General features: G+C 39.6%; 2 protein-coding genes across 3 annotated transcripts; one reads left to right on the top strand and one right to left on the bottom strand.

Annotated features, from left to right (window-relative positions):
• Window positions 1–96: 96 nt before the first annotated feature.
• On the bottom strand, window positions 97–2,329 carry rcvrna (recoverin a). Its single transcript, XM_003442594.5, has 3 exons — window positions 1,411–2,329; window positions 1,028–1,139; window positions 97–932 (listed from the first exon to the last, which is right to left on the bottom strand). The coding sequence occupies exons 1-3, from the start codon at window positions 1,789–1,791 to the stop codon at window positions 814–816; spliced, it is 612 nt and encodes a 203-aa protein (XP_003442642.1). The 5' UTR covers window positions 1,792–2,329; the 3' UTR covers window positions 97–813.
• A 129-nt stretch (window positions 2,330–2,458) lies between these two features.
• LOC100706730 (germ cell-specific gene 1-like protein) lies at window positions 2,459–16,993 on the top strand. Of its 2 annotated transcripts, XM_025906445.1 has the most exons (6): window positions 2,459–2,644; window positions 8,011–8,639; window positions 10,274–10,321; window positions 11,117–11,269; window positions 14,024–14,135; window positions 15,796–16,993. In XM_025906445.1, exons 2-6 carry the CDS (start codon window positions 8,336–8,338, stop codon window positions 16,097–16,099), a joined length of 921 nt encoding a protein of 306 aa, XP_025762230.1. In that variant the 5' UTR covers window positions 2,459–2,644; window positions 8,011–8,335; the 3' UTR covers window positions 16,100–16,993. The 2 variants fall into 2 exon arrangements, with proteins under 2 accessions (XP_025762230.1, XP_003442549.1); XM_003442501.5 differs by lacking the exon at window positions 2,459–2,644 and having other exon boundaries at window positions 7,637–8,639.
• Window positions 16,994–19,247: the final 2,254 nt, after the last annotated feature.

Below are 19,247 nucleotides of genomic sequence, written 5' to 3'. Positions count from 1 at the left end.
GAGTCGAGGACACAGCCGAGGTGTCCTAGGTGGACATTACCGCGTCCTCGTGTAAAAAGCACAACACATAACACAAGAAATGACTTAAACAAGTTGTTCCCCTGTACACCTTTACAGACAGGTTTTCATGTTCACGTACACAAAAAAGAACATTTACACCAATGATGAGTTAATGTGTTCACTGCCACGACTACACAAAAAAACGTACAAAACATATTTGAACAAAACTGAACAAACTAAAATAAGGAACAAACTCGTGCGCTGACCATTGTAAATTGTGTGATTTAAATATTTAACTGCATGTAATCAGCTCGTTTACACAAAGTACAACATCTAAACCAAAACGGACACGCCAAAAAACGTCCAGTCCAGCCTATGGATGACTTTGTGAAGTGTGAATATGAATCCACAAAGGAGTTATTAATAACATTTATTGCAACACAAGTAAAAATGTGAAGAAATTGATTCTGGTTAATTAAACGTGAACACTGTTTTGACTCCCAACATTCATCAACATTCACGCTGCCATCCCTGTTCTAACCTGTGCGGTTACACTGTTTAAAATGGATCCATTGCACAGTTGTTCAGCTTCTATTTTATTTTATTTTATCAAATGTGCCTAATTTCCTTATTTACTTATTACTTGCAATGACAAAAAATGAAACACTTTTTAACTAGTTTACCAGAAAGAACATGAACATGATTAATTACAATAAAAAACGAGAAATGTGGTTAAAGCGGTTAAAATATAGCCACAAAAATCAGTCTTAGAACCACGTGAGTTTTGTTTCTGCTCTGTTTTTAGCCTGTACTCTACTGCTTCTTCTCTTTCAGCTTGTCTTTGATTTTCTGAGGTTCATCGTATTGTATCAAGCGTAGAATATCCTTGTTGTCCATCACGCCCTGAATGAACTCTCCCTCTGAGATTTTATCTGCAGAAAACCAAAAAAAGAAGCGTCAACAAAATGCTTGTGCCTTGTGAAGGTGTAGTAGATAACGAGATGAGAGTTAATAAAGTGTGGTTTACCGTTCTCCTTCTTTCCGAAAAACGCCCAGATTTTTTCAGCCCTTTTCTCCGGCGTGTTTTCATCCTCGGGGAGCTTCTTCTGTGCTTCAGCAGGAATCATGTTGAATATTGACTGCAGGGGAGTAAGCACAATTTATAGGTGTAACCAATCATTCATGATGAATTTAATCAAATATTCGTCAGAATATTACATTTTCTGTGAGTAACTGTAAGTGGAATAATTTGGAGGAGGCTGTGGCTTAAAATTGAAATCATCAAAGGTCCATTTACACATTTACAGTAGGAATCGTGATTAATCAATAGATGAATGTAACACGAATTCAGTTTACTCATGTAATTTTAGTGTATTCAGAACAGATAAAATCAGTATAAAGTATAGGTACCCTAACAATCTCTTGGATTTCATTTTTGCTGATGGTTCCATTTCCGTCCACATCATAGAGGCCAAAGGCCCACTCCAGCTTCTGCAGAGTCTTTCCCCCGGAGGTGAGGTGCAGAGCGACGATGTACTCCTTAAAGTCCAAAGTTCCGTCTGCATTAGTGTCAAAACTCCTGAAAACATGCCGCGCATACGCAGTGGGGTCCGCGTCTGGGAAGAAGCTGGCATAGATGCCCTCGAACTGCTGCTTGCTGATCCTCCCGCTGGGACACTCCTTGAGGAAGGACTGATACCAGGTGCACAGTTCAGCCTCTGTGTATTTGGTGTTGGACTTCAGCTCTTCCAGGAGCTCCTTCGACAAAGCGCTGCTCTTAGTATTCCCCATCCTGATCAACAAAGTTTAAATTCTTGTATCTCCTGCGATTGGTCGGTAAACTTCTGTGGAGCTTGTGTCTCTGTCTTGTGTTTGCTCTGTCGAGCCCCTCAAGGTGCCAAATGGGATTATGATCATCACTGCCTAAATCCAGACAGCTGTCTTGAAGATTAAGGGGGATAACTGCGTCACACTGCTATGACACCTTTTTATTAAAGACAGAGTTAAATACAGGAGGCAAGCGCAGCGGATTAAAGGCAGCAGGTGGCCGTTACTTAGAAGCTCAACATCTGGGAGGATATTTGCCTTTTTAAGCAGAATTTGTGTAAATACAGTCTAATATTTAGTTACAGGGTTGAAGTATAATAATACTGACTTTGGGGCCAAAGAAAGACGAGCTTAGATTGGTGCCATCTTTTATTATTGCCACTAGGGTGGAATTTGCTTACACTAAACCAGACAGTGTTAAACAAATGTATTAGACCACCACCCAATGTAAGGTTTATGCTACAGCTGTCTTAAGTTAACAGTATTGGTAATTTCCAAAATCATTTTTATATTAATACATCCATCCATTCTCTTCTGCTTATCCAATTGAGGGTCATGGGGAGCCTGGAGCCTATCCCAGCTGTCTTAGGGCGAGAGGCACCCTGGACAGGTCGCCAGTCTGTCGCTGGGCTAACAAAGAGACGGACAACCATTCACACTTATGGGCAACTTAGAATCCTCAGTTAACCTAACCACACTAACTGCATGTCTTTGGACCATGGGAGGAAACCGGAGTACCCGGAGAGAAGCCATGCAAACATGGGGAGAACATGCAAACGCCACACAGAAAACCTTGGACTCAACGATCTTCTTGCTGGTAACCGTGCTAATCACTGTTTAGGGAAAAAAAAACATTTGTCTGTTAGCCCAAAAAGTTGATTCTGTTCATCTGGACGTAGCGTTTTCAGTAGGAGAAATGTTTAGTTATTCATCCAAGTGACTTGTTCAGTCTCAGCTGACTGCCAACCTTATAAACAGTACCTTTGCACAATGACTGAAACTAGCCCACTGAGCGAAAAACAGGCTGTGAGGTCAGTTCATTGATGATCTCAGGACCACAATTCATGGATCACATTAACTCGGTGGACCAAAACATCTAATTCAACAGGGAGGATATGAAAAGTGGCAGACATCGGGGAAACCAAAAACCTCTGGCTAAGTGGAGGCCAGGACTCCGCAGTCTATTTACACCTACAAGCCAGTGGACACTCTTTCTTTGACCATTTCATTGACAAGGAAAAGACCATCTCTGAATCGAGGGGTGGGCCTAAGGGTACATCTTTCACCATTTTACAATGCTGTGATTGCAGCCATTCCCCAACTCTCTGTGTATGGTACTCATGGCCATTGATCAGTGGTTGTTGATCAATGGTCATGATATTTTCCATATTTATGATCAAGGAACTGACCTCACAGCCCACTGGTTATTCGGTGGGCTAAGTTCAGTCATTGTGCAAATGTACTGTTTATAAGTTTGGGGAAACCTGCTGTCAGCTGAGACTGAAGAAGTCACTTGGATGAGTGACGAAACATTTCGCCCACTGAAAACGCTACGTCCAGATGAACAGAATCAATTTTGGGGGATTTACTTACCTGCATGATTGAGCACGCATCAAGAACAGCAGTGTCTTAGTTTGAATATTAAATTGTTTTCATGATATGGGTCAGTTAGGTCAAATGCCTGAAAGTCATGTGACAGGAAAAAGACAAAGAAACAGCTGATGAAGGTGTCAGAGATGATCCAGCCACCACATGAGGTTAATTAATCATATGTTACTGGGTGGTTTGAGCCATTTGTCGCCAAGTGTTTGAGCTTAGTTGCCCTAAAGAGAGCTGCAGAGGCTTAAACACCATACTGTCCATTTGTAATTGCCTTCAGTCACTGCAGGTTTCCCACCTCTGCAGCAGATTGTGTTGTAATCTAGTCCAAGACTATTATAGTGGAGACGCAGATAATCTTATCTGGGGACAAACAGCCGACAACATGCTTAGGCCCGATGATACGCCTTTTCCGAATTTAGTGCAAACATAACTTTGCAGCCCAATGAGGAACAAAAGCCCCATTTTTTAAAAATAATCAAAAAGAATAAAATTAATGAAACTGACCAGGAGCAAAATAAAAAAATATCAATGATTTTAAGAGAAATCGAAAGACTCAAAAAGCACATTACTGCATTTTGAATTGGAGGATACCAATTAATCAACTGAATGTTATAAGGTACTAATATTTAAAGTAGTATTAATATAATAGTATTTGTAAAACAGGAAAAATCATAGATAACAATGATTATGTTTTAGCATTAACAACATCATATTGAAAGCTTATGCGTACTGGTGTATTAACCATTAAAGAAACCATTAAGAAACAATACAATAACAATCAATTTGTGATGTCAAACAATTTGACAAATAAAGACATTTTGGGTCTCCTTCCAGACACTGGCACACACATCAAATAACTTGTACTTCAATACAGTTATCCGGTAATTTTCAAATCTACAGAGACTTTCCAACTTGTGTATATCACCATGTTTCCTTCTTAGATCCCTGAGTTTCCCATTGTCCTCAGTACTGGTCAATCCAATTGAGGGTTTTATCAAGATTAAAGACATTGTTAAACCTTCAGTACCACTTCTTAAAAGATTCAAGTGGGTCTGTGTATATACTTGATCCTGTACGTATACTTTTGAATCTGTGTGGATTCGAGAAAATCTAAAATTCATGTTTTTTAAAAGTGGTTAAAGATTTATGTTGTACAATGATTACACCCTGAAAAAGAACAATTCAAAGAAATCATTAAAAGCCCAAAATGATAACATTCATGCCAACGATGAGTGTATGTAAACTTCTAACCACAACTGTTGATATGTACATAGAGAGAGTATTTGTGCTATACTGTGATCAGCATCAGAATTAATCTACAATAATCTATCGGCAGCTCTCACGCGTCAGGGACCAAGAGGTCACTGCTGACACACATAACAGCTGATTATAATCCTGTTTCATCCTGTGCAAGGTGTACCAGCTTTGATGAATGAAATGAAAGCCAGTGCACATTTATTTGGATTTTTCTGTATTTTAAATTAAGTTAAAGTTGGACAAAGAAATGCTAAATGTTCCTTTATGCATAAACATAATCTGGGAGAGTCTCTGTGTAAATCTGCATCTACCTTTGCAAAATCAGATTAGGTAAAGTCCAGGCCATTCATTTCACATTTAAAATACCATCGCATACTTTTACATAATCGTTTAGGTTTAGTTCAAAATTGCACAAAATGTTGAGCATCCGTACGTCAGGGGAAAAGGCATTCGCTCAAACCTCACATCTGTCAGTCGTAAACTGGCAGGTATTATTATGTAAAAAGCAATGAGCCTGGGAACTGTTCATTGTACCAACCGGCTTACCACTTCATCAAGTGTAACGCTGGACTTAAGTATCCTGTGGTTGTAATTTATTACATGAAAGCTAATGTTCAGTATAATCTATGTGCATTCAGAGGAATCACTAAAAGCCTACTCCTACTTACCATATAAATGCCAGCAATGTTTATTTTCTATCAGTGTCTACTCCAGATAAAAACCCTTTTTAATATGGCCTTGTCTTTTAAATCTTATGACTGTACTGGACTGTAGTGGACATTGTGTAACACGGTTAAGTCGAATTGTCCCTACATGAGTTTTATCGTGGTCATTACTGTGGATTTTCATCACAATAATCCCAGAGTACAGTTTCTTTTTAAGCTTTTGTGTTTTAGTTTATATGAATCGTTTGAGTGTGTTCTGGATTTGACTCAATTTGACTCCAAAAACATGATGAGGATGATGAGAGGGAAAATTCGAGATCTCGGATACTTTAAAGGAGTTTACAAATCCAGGGCAGTTAAATGATCTGCAGAGCTGCCAATGCTCACACTACTGCATGAACTGTATGCCGTGCATTTTAGCAACAACTGAGAGACCAGTGCATATACTGTATACCTGAGTATCAGTACTTGTAACGACTTGGGCAAAATGTCAAATACATGCTCCAGCTAACTGGCTAACTGCCCCATGCTGTTAGTTATATATGTTTGTTTCATGCCATTACATGATTTGTTGATGGCTAAATCAGTTAAGTAAGTTGGAATTACTTTAGTTATCAAAGTAATCTACAGTAATCTAGCAAACTTGCAAGGGAAACGTTAGCAGCTAAGATATAGGTAACCTGGAGATAATTAATTGGCAACCTAACTTACCAAATCACCCTTAAGATTTAGAAACAATTACACAATCTCATCTACTTCATACAGTATTTTAGTTTAACTTCCAATAACTTGCAGTTTGCCTGTGTGAGCAGCGACGTCAGTGTTTGCTTGCATTAATCATTGAACATAACAGCTAAGAGACATATTTGAAAACCAAAACCATAAAATTGAGTGCTCTGTTGGCAGCTTTCCACTTTTTCCCAGATGGGCATCATTACATAAAACTAGCTTTCTTCTAATGTTAGCTAATATTAGTTTCTCCATACATACAGCTTATTAAACTGAAGTTATCGGCTAAGCTAGGAAGCTTGGTTAACAAGTTGCATTTAACTGTGCTAACCCTGCAAACACACCCATGAGGGCTCAGAGTGGGTAGGTGTAGGTGAACTGTGGGCTGCCATTTTGGACCCCCACGTGGGAATTCTGGGGGCTGCCCCATTGAGTTAGCCCCTGCAGTAGTTTTGCCTCTTGTGGCCACCATGATGATTTTCTATGGGCAACCCATACTGGGCTTGCCCACGGAGAACCCTCTCTGGTCCACTTGTGATTTGTCCTAATGCAGGGACCACCAAGGTTATTACAGTTAATTTCATCGAGGCTAACAGCTAAAACTACCAAAACAATAAAGAAACAGGTCTTCTAACATGGCATCTTTTTGTTGTTGTTATTGTTTTGGTAGTTTTACTTGAAATAGACATTCCTAATGTCTCAGAGTACTCTGAAGTCATAACTAGAAAAATTATGTACTCTTAAATCCCTAAATTAAAACTACATTTGTCTGCCAAAATACTTACAAAGTTAGCCACTGATTTTTTTTCCAGGATAAGTGTTATGGTGGATTGGCTTTGCAGTATCCAAGTCAGTCAGATTTATGAAGAAGTTCAACTACAGCACAGTTGTTACAAAGAGAGAAACTGTCCATAGAAGCTACTGTGTGATTTATTGTACGACACAGTTAGCATGCTAATTATCATGCCTAAATGCCATTTTTGTATTTTAACATCAGCCTGAAGTGGCAAATATAGGAAAGCATAATGTCTGTAGTTTGTACTTGTTATTATTTGTACCCTTACAATAATTTTAATGGTAGCAAAACAATAGACAACATCAGTGTTAGCTGTTTTCTTGTGATGGTGATCATGTTGGAGTTCACCACCTGTGAATGCCAGCTTCACAATCTGTAAAACACCATTAACAGCTGGGAATCAGCTAAGTTTGGAGAGCTTAACAGGGCCAAGTGTATGTTTCATGCACTGCCTACTTGCTGTTAGAGGCAAAAGAGAAGGGAGAAGTCTTTGTTTACATCAAAATCTGTTGGGACATTGAAAATTAAAAGAACGTGATAGATGAAAAATGTTTCCGAAGGCACGTTTAAGTAGCGCAAGTCTGTTTGATTTACTCGACTTTCTCCATAGAAAGTCTCTAATAATAGATGAGACTTGAGGAACTTATGTACGACACCTGTGCATGTCAGCTTTTAAAGTCATTTGCCTACAGGTCAAAGCAAAGATGACACATTTGTTAGCGAAACTCTTGAGCTGCAGAAAATTACAACAAATTATAGACAAATGCATGAGAGTAAAGGCAGCAGATGTTTCCTCCTACCATCTGTCTCCTTCAGATACTGTACTTCTAAGTAGTTTGTCTTCATTTGTGTGCTACATCAGCAGGCTATTAGAAGAGATTTGCCCTGCTTGCACACACACACGCAGTGAATGGATTTTCATATGAGACTGTCCACATTATGTCACAGGTCACCAACTGTAAAAAGGGACTTGATCTTATGCCTGCGGCTGCAATTACTTTGCAAATGCAGGAAACTCAGGGAAGAGCCTGGTTCTGGATTATAATCTAAGCTTGTTGTAATCTTTGCTTTTTACTAATATGTTCAAAGGAAGTCTGGACTATAATTTGCCATTTGTAATGGATAATGTTGCAGGCAGAGCTTTGTAGAAGGGGAGGAGCGAGGAGGTTGGAGTGGCAGCACAGAGGGGACAGTTTAGGAGTTCAAATGAAGGAAAACAAATAGTGCCATGGGTTTCTATTGTCTCTGTGGGAGTGCAGAGGATGGACCCTTTCATCAAGGTGGCAGCACATCAGAAGAGCCGGCAGAGGGATGTACACACTTCTCACCCAAGGAGCCCCAAATGCAACAAGATTATGAAGATTTGATATATCCGCTGGGAGGCGAAACACGGTGGCTACATATCAAAAGACAGGATTAGTTGCCTTTTCATTTCATCTCCTCTGGCCTTGCCTCGACCATGAGGCTAGAGCGCGGGCGGCGGGCTTCTCTGGCGCTCACCCTCAACTTTGTGGCGTTTGCTTTTGCCTTATCCGCGGTGACCACCAGCTACTGGTGCGAGGGGACCAGGAAGGTGGCCAAACCCTTCTGCACAGGCCCACCGGTGAACAAGAAGGAGTGGTACTGCATCCGCTTCAACAGCACCAACCTCAACGACAGCCGCCTAGTGCAGTACATCTTTGAGACGGGGGAGGAGAAGTTTCTGATGAGGAAGTTCCACACGGGGATATTCTTCTCCTGCGAGGAGGCGGCTGACATGAACGGTAAGATGACCCTAAGCTCTTCAGCCCTTTAGCTTTGGGGCTGCAGACGTTCAAAAACAGGAAGAGCTAATGGAGGAAGCAGCTCCTGTAAACGCACAAGACAGTCTCTCAAGTTAATCTACAGCTTATAAATGTCAACCCAGTTACTGGAATCGCACCATCTGGAGGCAATCTCTTTAGTCATTTAAGGTCATTTATGTATAATGCACAGATAAGGTGAGATAAACAGCTGCAAGTGTGCTTTGGCACTCGAGTAAGCTGGGTTAAATTCACTTTAGGTGTAAATTCAGGACATTTAGATTTCCTGTTGTTTTTATGCCTGTGTATAAGGAAATAGCATTTCAAACAGTGCAATATTGTTCTTAAGTAATATTTTGAGTCATTATGACCAATAATAATGAATGAAAAAGCTACACCTGTGGAGGGGGTGAGGTAGTGCATGAGGAAAATGAAAAAGACAAAGTACAGATTAGGATTAATGCTGCGACATGCTGCATGCAGGTACTGCAAAAAGGTCCTTCATGTTGCATCATAACTACAGCTTTCTACTTAAGGTCAAAGCTAAATCTCATCAAGCGAAACATAAAACCTAATTTCAAACGTGTACATGGTTTCCACAGGAATTATACTGACAGATAAGCAGCAATCTGCCTGGTATGGAGGAAGGAAAAGTGCAAAAGTTTTCAAATAGAAATAAATTTCACTATAAAATTGAAAGCGTCACATTACAGGACATATGTACGGTGTATGAAAGTGTCATTGTTACAGAGCAAAATAAACTAAATGATATTTTTACTGTTTAAACAGTAAAGCTTCCAGATTACAGCCATTGCCGTTGCATGCAAGCCGCCCCAGTTGGTTTCATAAGCTCTGGTAATAAATCTCAGAAAAATACATTTTTATAAGGATTTGCATGCAACTAAGAGCCAAATTGTCTACAGATTTTCACCAATATGATCAGAGCACAAGAGTCAGTTCCTCAGGAGCTCCGACACCAAGGTGCCATATCACCAAAAAAGTATCATCAGATGCTACAATCAGTTTATATTTGCAGCTGCGGTGGAAAGATGTCAGTGTTTGTGGACTCACTTTATATCAAAATATACTTTAAAAAATATATAATATTCAAAGGTCATGACTTCTTGTAAAAAAAAATACTAGTATTTTTCGTACTACTGAGTGCACTTAATTCATTTTATTGACAATCACAAGAATTTGCATGGCAGATTGAACAAATAACCATGAATGTGAGATTTTCTTACACGTACACATAAAAAAACAATTCCATATTAAATCAGCAAAGTTTATAGAACATTTTCTGCTCGATCATCTCGATTTGCATAAAAAGTTTATGGTCTAAAGTTTGGGCATATAAAATGACTGCTATGAAATTTTAGTTCCATCTGTACAATACTTTTTTTCTTGTATTTGTCCAAACTGTGCATAATGAAATTTACAGTAAATGGGAGATGGTCGAGCAGAATGGCCACGTTGATTTGAGCTGGAATGACCCAGTGAATAATGTTGGCGTGCAGAACTGATGCTGGGATTGCAGCTTTTAAGGGTGTTTTCGTGATTAGTGTCAAAGTGGATTCTTCTCTTTCAGAAAACTTACTTTTTCCCCTTTTTTTCAGGGTTTGAATGTCGAGAATTCTCAGATATTGCACCTGAAAATGAAAGAGGTTAGTGAGATTTTTAGATTTTTTATATATTTTCTTAGAGTTTACTTGTAAGACACATCAGAGTTACCTTATGGGTACTTTGACCTCAAGAGGATAACATAGATTGTATATAGAAGATGGACGTAGTCCCCATGATGCTTGATGCTTAACAGGACAATAATTTACAAAAGCAACATGACTTTGTATTAAAGAAGATTTCAAATAAAAACATTGCTGTAAACTAACATGAATGAAATCAATGTAAATTACATGGACTTGTTGTTGACCTGTTGTTATTCCAGTTTTAACTGGGTTAATTTAATGCAGCTCAGGAGTTCAGGGTGGATGTGGGGCGTACAAAACACTCGAGTCTCACAACGACAACGACAAACATTATGTCTCTAAACCAAGACACAGTCTTCCACTTACATGTACCGTGAATGCCTCAAGATGATTTAAAGTATTTTACATGCTTGATATCTAAGTATTGGTGACTTTCTAAATATGTTACCCAACATTATTTCTAATAATGCTATAAAACTTAATGCACGTCCAGTAAAATGGTTGGGAAAACATGTTAGTAACCAGGGCCTTCCACTACACTCACACTGAGAAATCTTACCTTTGCAAGTGTTGCTTGTAAGGAAAAGCTAGAATTAGCAGCTGCTGTCCTGATTTTATAAATCCATGCAGTCTAGACAGGCTCATTCAGATCTCCAGACATAAAATGAGCAGACCTGTTGTACATGCATGCTTGCCTTTAGACACGCAGGATTATGCTTCCTCCCTGTTTTTGTTTGTTTTTTGTATTCACAGGAGTGCTGTGGTTGTGTATCGTGGCAGAGACCCTGTACCTCACCCTGCTCTTCGCGGGCGGGGCTCTGATGACTCTGGAGCAGTGCCCCTGCTTTAGTGTCATGAACAAACTGAAGCTCAGTGCCTTCGCTGCCATGTGCACTGCCCTGTCAGGTAACACTGCATAATGAGCTCCAGTGCAGGTTATAAAAACATTCATGTTCCCATCTTAAATTCCCCTTCAGCATTTATGCTTCTTTTCTTTTAATTAAACCTTTAAACATTTAGACTTTTCATTACTTTTTTGGTTTTGACTGATAAATGTTCTGTAAATGGATGTTGGTGGGACATGTTTATTAAAGCCAACAGTTGCTCATAAGAGGAGTTATAGTTGCTGACTGCTTAAATCAACTTTATCCTAAACCCATGATTAAATGTTTAAATGCTAAATAAGGGAAAGCTTAAAGTATAGATTCTTTAACATCCACAGGAAACATGGAGAAAAAATTATAGGTGAAGTTTGTATGACGGTAAATAAAAGCAGCAGGGCAGCAGGTCATGGTGGCTGGATGAGGTGAGGCTGACAGTGAGCGAGCGCTCGCAGCAGCTAACTGCTCTGCGTCCACTCGCTGCCTTGGAGGATTTGCTGGTTTCTGGACTAATCGGATTGAAGCCGGGGCTGTGGTTTTGGACTGCGACAAGACCTGCCCAGAGGAGCACCCTCCCGCCCCCTCATCTCCCCCATCCCCCGACTCCCATCCCCCCCTGTTGTTATTAGTTAATCCCAAGAAAAGCAGCTGTGAAGGGGCAGGCTGCTGATTGAGGGAGAGCCTGGATCAGGCAGGCCAGTTCACCTCGCCCAGAGTCAGTCAGAAAATCACGTATACGTTGTACAGGGATGTTTCAGGCTTCAGCGGTCACTACAGTCATTTTAGTGTACTCTTTTTATACTTTACAAATGTGGATCATCCACACTTGGGGTCTATAATGTCTGCATGTGATAGTTTTTCACAATTCCCCCACCCCAGACGACTGCTAGGGATAAGCCTTGTTTCCCTTTTATGAACTGACCAATTTCTGTCATAATTCAGGCCTGTGTGAATAACACAACAGTCATCGCTGCCTATACAGTTAAAAAGAAAACCCAGATCCTCTTCTAATGATAGTCAATAGACATCCTTTACTGATATATGCTGATGTGTCAAAACGCGTGATTAAGGTAGATGTCGTCAAATGTCCTCTTTATGGGGAAAAAGGATAAAGAAGAAAGGGGCTTTTTAGAAACCTACATTTATACTCAATAATAAACAGCATAAACACTGTTAACATAAATTTACAGTCACGTGAAAAGTTAGATATTCTGTTTTTCAGTTCAGATCCAATAAGGTCACACACTGATTCTGCCCTTTAATATGTCAGGACCAGGTGACCTTTCATTCTGTCCTGTTACATAAAACCTTTTCACTATATCTTAAAAATCTAATTTTTGTTTTGCATAAAAAAATGGCATGAAGATGTAAAGCATAAATACAATATATTGCTAAAAGTATTGTCTCGTCTGGCTTCACACGCATATGAACTTCAGTGACATCCCATTAATCCACTGGGTTTGTTATGATGTTGGCCCGCTCTTTGCAGCCATAACAGCTTCAACTCTTCTAGGAAGGCTTTCCACAAGGTTTAGGAGTGACTTAATGGGAATTTTGACCATTCTTCCAGAAGCACATTTGTGCGGTCAGACACTGATGTGGGATGGGAAGGCCTGCCTCACAGTCTCCACTCTAATTCATCCCAAAGGTGTTCTATTACTTAGGTCAGGACTCTGTGCAGGCCTGTCAAGTTCTTCCACACCAAACTCACTCATCCATGTCTTCATGGAGCTTAGAGAATAGAATAGAATAGAATAGAATAGAATAGAATGCCTTTATTGCCACTATACAAATGTACAATGAGATGCACAGTTTCTGCAGCACTGTGATGCACTAAATATGAACAATATTTAGAAAAAAATATATATAAAATGTACAAATATACAATCTGGTGAAAAAAGGAAATAAATATGTAAATAAATAATGTTATGTATATATAGTTTGAGTTATTGCACATAGAATTAAGTATTGCATAGTGGTGGTTTATAGAGGGAAGTCCTTGTAATGGGGGGGGGGAACTGTGTTTATCAGTGCATGTGTGAGTTCAGGGTGCTTATGGCTTTTGGGAGGAAACTGTTCTTGAGCTCGCTGTGTGCACTGCTGTGCAGTCATATTGGAGCAGGAAGGGGCCATTCCCAAACTGTTCCCACAAAGTTGGGAGCATGAAATTGTCTTGGTATGTTGAAGCATTAAGAGTTCCATTAACTGGAACTAAGGGCCCGTGCAGTTCGTAGTCATCTAAATACTATTTTCTTACTCCTCCTAATTCATAAAAATTATTTTTAGAAAAACAATGTATTTCTATTAAAAATAGAAATATATTATATTAGTATTAAAAACACTTAATTTGTTATGCTAACACTACATTAGCATAACAAGATTAACATTAGGATAAAAAAAAACATTGAAAGAGAAAAAGTATAGAAAACAACTAACACAAAAAATATTAGCAGGAAAACTATAAAAATCCAGCATAAAAACTGGAAAAATTGGAATTTTAAAGAAGCAGGGATTTGTCTCCTTCTAAGATAAAACAGATGATCTTTTATTCATACTTTAGCACTATGCTATAAGGCTGTAAAAGAACCAAATATTAATCTTATACACAAATAAATTGCTTAATATAAATTCTAAGATAAATAGCCATTCTTATGGTCCTCTCTCGGTTATCACAGATTCACAAGTCCAACTCTACAAAATGTTGTTTTTGTCTTTTTTTGTGGTTTGAATGAACAATCACTTGTTGACTTGGTGTCTTTTTATCTTTTTTTGTTCTCAGGCCTTTGTGGGATGGTGGCCCACATGATGTTTACCACCATATTCCAGCTGGCTGTTGCCACCGGGCCAGAAGATTGGAGGCCCAAAACATGGGACTACAGCTGGTCTTATTTGTAAGCAACTTTAACCTTCATCTCTGGCTGTTTTGACATTTTTACTCACTAGATCAAATAATCACGGCCCAAATGAGGGCTCACTAGCTTCCATTGTCTAAATAAGCTTTTGCCTTGAGACTCATCCAGAGCCACCGTATTGTATGCAGGCGTTCGATCAGTCAGCTAGGCAGCAGTATTGTGGGTTTGATTGAGTTCAAAAATTCCATGATGAACCGACATTGGTGGACAGTGGTTCTACACAGCCAAACTCTACCGGACTCTTTCTGAGTTTGTTACAGTAGTTTATGATTCCAGGAGTCACACTTCTGAGGTGAGGCATGTTTTCCCATTTACATTTTTGCACAGGTACAGCACCTCGATTCTTCTTCTTATAGCCATTCTATTGTAGTTTTGCTGCTGTGTTTGAAATAATAAACTGTTGTATGGTGCAGTTCGGGCCAAGATTTTTACCCGTCAAAACAAGTTAAAATCATAATCCCTGCACCACTGTGCTTACAGTTGGTATGGAGTGTTTGTGTTGATATGCAGTGTTTGGTTTTCTGTAAATGTGGCGCTGTGCATTATGGTCAACTACAGGACATTGTTCCAGAAGTCTTGTGGTTATTTCAGATTGAACTCTGAAATCCTAAGCCATGTTGCCATGCTCTTTTTAGAGAGAAGATGCTTTCTGCTGGCATCCTTTGCAAACAATAGTCGTTCACAATTTTTCTAATTTTGCTGTCATGAACTTTAAGTGAGTTGTAGCTCTGTAGGTCTTTGCAGTTTTTCTGAGCATTGCACGGTCTAACCATGGGATGAATTTGCTGGGATGCCCATACCTGCAAAGGTTGTGGCATTACTTACGTATTTCACATGAATGAAAAACTTCCAAAACGTCAGCTTTAATAAAAATGCTGACACTTGTTGATCATTTTAATCGGTACATTTGATTAGCAGCACCTGGAAACAGTGAGGGTGGTCTTACAGTACTGCCAGATTGTTCAGTTTGCTTTCATTAACTGCACCAAAACTATACAATTATGTTTAGAAGAGATGGTACTGACTGAACAATGAAGATGAAGGGTACTGGCCATGTTTAAAGAGAAGGATTTGGCGTGTCTGTTGCTACACTGTGTTGCATACCTGCCCAAAGATCAGGGAGTTTTAGTTTTGCCATTTGTGTTTTTATCTTTGTTGACAGATGGGTTGATATTATGAATGCAGTGTGTGGTTGCATGTATTCCAGTTATTCACAATAAAGGCTCAGGAAATGCTTTTCTGGTGAGTTTATTGGCCCAATCACTAACTTTAGGTCATACTAAAAACAGTTGAAGATTATAATCAGTATTAGAGTCAGAGGAAGATTATCCAGGGTACGTTCATTAGCTGAGTACCTGTTACTGAAAAATCCTCAGTGCAAAGGTCTGTCTCTCGGCTGTCAAGGTAGCTGACATGATTGGTTATATCCGTAGGACTGGATACAGCTACAATAGTGAGTTGGAAGGCAACAGAAACCCTGGGAATGGGATTAGATTTTACCAGTTCTTGATTGTAAACTAAAATAGCACACAGCACAAACAACACTGCTGGTACATCTGTGTAGAGCCGTGTTTATTGTTGGGGTTCTTACATCTGCAGCTCAGCAGTAGGCTAACCCTCTTTTTAACCCTCTCCACAGATTAGCATGGGGCTCTTTTGGCACCTGCATGGGGTCTGCAGTGACGGCACTGAACCGCTACACAAAGACAATCATCGAGTTTAAATACAAACGGCGGAACATCGAGAAGAGCCTGATGATTAAGCAGAACATGATGGAGATGAACGTCCCCGAGCAGATGTGGGACATGTACCTGACTACTGTGCCGGTTGATGCCGAGGCGCCTCTAGAACTGCCGGTCAATGGCCACAAGCCGTCCACAGGAACGGCGTACGAGGTCGAAATGGACAATGTACCAGAACCACAAGGAGAGGCGTACTGTTAAAGATGGAAATGTTTCTGGGGTTGATTTCCTGGACCTACACTGACTCTTGTTCTTGGATTTAAATATTTACTTCAGGACTTTTTGTATATTTTTTTCCTCTCCACACATCAGATGTGTCTGGTTCTTTAAAGAAAAATAACGTGAGAAGCAGGGAAGGGGAAAAGGGCTACATTTCACTCTAAACTGGATCCACATGCTCCTGAGGAAAGACTGATCCTTCATTTCTGCTTTAGCTTCTGCTGAGCCAGCCTGTTTCATTTAGGTTTGATCAGACTGTCCTCTGAAGAACGAGGCTCAATGATCTGCTTAGCAAGAGGAAGAGAAAATTACCTCATTCTGTACCTTCAGGGACGTATCGCCGAATCACCGCAGGTCTGCCTGCACAGACCACACTCTGTTTGAAGTGTCCAGTAACATCTAATGTTGGACAGTCGGTCAACTATAAAAGACTTAAAAAAGACAACAAATTAATGTCAAATAGCAAACAGGGACACAAATACCTGCCAAGACATACAAAACAACCACTGAACCTGTGAAACAACCACAAAACAGCCACTCAAACAATGAAAAAACCCAAGACAGCCAATGTGTTGCAACGGTTACACATGCTGCAAAGTTTGTAGATATTCTCCACGACTGACTATTCAGGATTTTTTTTCTTTAAAAGAATATCTCTTGATAAGATTTTACATCAGGAATTTGCCTTTTCTGTCATCTCCCCTGAAACACCAGCTGTCTCTATGCTTTCTCTGTTGCTTTTGATGTGAGACATGCTGTAACTCAAACGCTGACAGCATCAGGCCGACACAGGAGTGCAGGAAAACATGTTTACAGGAGTAAGACTGACATCTGTTGGAACAAAAGCAGACAATAAAAAAGCAGAATATCTCTCGAGCTCACAGTTTCTGTCACTGAGGATGTAATGAAGATGAAATAAAATACAGCTGTGCTTTTCACTGACTTTGTTGCTCTTCTAAAAACTACCAAGCAAACCCAATTAAACGCTCGATTGTGGCCAATCTCTTGTCATGCTGCTGCTGCTGTTGCTGTGGGGGAATTAATCTCATCAGCTGGCGAGAATCCAGCTGTGCTCGCCAAACACGCTGATTTCATCTTTGATTCGAGGCTCGTGGTAACCCCGGAGACCATTTTTCCCACATTCTTTCTTTTTGTGATTTATTCTGCTGCATTTATTAACGTAGGCTCACTAAAACAGAGTTATATTACTACTAATACTGATACCTAAACAAGCTTCTACATTACACTGCATCTTAGTTCCATATGGTTCATATTACACATGGCCAAAGTTTCAACCAAAGAGGTCAAAGTATGTACGAGTAACACCTGTGAGATAGGGTACTTTCAACACTAAGGTTTACAATCATACCTCTGTATGATTCTGTGATTAGTTACTATTTATGCTAATTACAAGCAATCTCTCAGTCTAAAGCTGGATTGATCAGCCAGGAAAAATTAAATCAACTGCACTAATTAGCTTTAGTCCACGTCTGTTAACTGCAGATTAGGACCTACACTGCCTTCTTAATATACAGACAGAAATACATAAAGTCTCTGGCCATAGTGTCAAATTATGAGGTCAGTGTATATAATTCCTGTGAGTTAAATCTCAGACCCTTCTAGTTTGCTTTGGTTTTTTCCCCACGCTTGCCTCTGTATGATGTCATACAGTGGGGATATCCACTTTATGGTCAATCAGACCTGAAGCCCCACACCTGATGTGGGGCAGCCAATCATCAGAAAGCTTCTTTCAAGCAGAGGATGAAGTCAGGGGTTACACTAAAGCCTAGTATGAGATAAATAAAACTTATTTTGAACTATGACTCATACAAAGCTACTGTAGTGGGGTCCAGGAATAAAAATATATGTGGAAATGAGCAGATGTCCCTTTATATAAGCTTTTTAATATAAAAATAACATAGTTGTAGAGCTGGGCGATATAAGATTTTTTCATATCACGATATGTTTTTTTCATTTCAGGCGATAACGATATATATCACGATATAAGCCAAATAACTATATTTGTAAGATTTAAATGTGCCGTTGCTCACAAGTAAAATGTGAAATAATCAGCAGCTTGTTTTGATTTAAATATTTATTTCCCATAATAAGTTCAACAGGGTAGATGTACTTAAGGAACATGAGACTTCAGTTTCAGATAAATAAAGGCAAATATTGCAAACTACACAAAAGGCAGCCGCTAAAGCGTTTAAGTTTCAAAACAGAACAAACAAAACAGACTAAATTGTCAATTCCACTTAGAAACAAAATATTAATTCTAAAAATAAATCTTAGTTTGTTTTACAGAAGAACAGACAAAATTGACTAACTTTTGTCAATATCAAATAAACTGAGAACTAAAAGGAAATTCTCACTCTCTCCTTGTTGTATAGCTTAGCTTTTCAAACAGTTTTAACAGTTACTTTAGTCTGACAAAAACCGAATGACGAATTAGCGCTTTCAGTCAGAGACTGAGCATGCACCGCTTTATTGTATTTCCAGACTTGCTTTCGGCACAATTTACAGTGCGCGCTACTCTGTTTTTTGTCAGACTTGAAATAGCCGAAATACCTTCACACTACGGGACTTCTGTGGCCCTTCCGTTCGACAATCTCTCCGGCATTGGAACCATCATCGTTTTTTTCTTCGGTAACCTTCGGTCACGCTCTCGGTTGATTTTTCTCTAGTCGGCGCACTCATTTCCTCCATTACCTGGGCAGCCCGGCTGCAAAAACAAAGGCCGTTTCTCAATTCTCAAGTACGCGAGTACGTACTCGCGTTCCCGGCGAGTACGTACTGGCCGAGAACGCACGGGAGTACGGACTCGCCGAGAACGCGAGCACGGACTCGTGGGCCGTTTCTCAATTCTCAAGTACGCGAGCACGGACTCGTGATTTGTACAATCGGAACACCAGCGTACGTGATGATGTCACAGGTCCGGAGTTTTTACCGTCCCCTCTTAATGTAACTGTGAGCAACATGTTATGAAGCTTAACTTTAATCACAGCCAAACCGGTTTACTCAGGAACAAATACAACACTCAAATAAACCTAACATTAACATTTGGAAGTGATCTAAGTGACTTATATATCATTTTTAACCGCAGTAGTGACACCTCTAATAATAAAAA

The sequence above is a fragment of the Oreochromis niloticus genome, linkage group LG4, assembly GCF_001858045.2.
Source record: "Oreochromis niloticus isolate F11D_XX linkage group LG4, O_niloticus_UMD_NMBU, whole genome shotgun sequence".
In the NCBI taxonomy this organism is placed as follows: domain Eukaryota; kingdom Metazoa; phylum Chordata; class Actinopteri; order Cichliformes; family Cichlidae; genus Oreochromis; species Oreochromis niloticus.
This window is presented reverse-complemented; position numbering and strand designations above follow the sequence as displayed.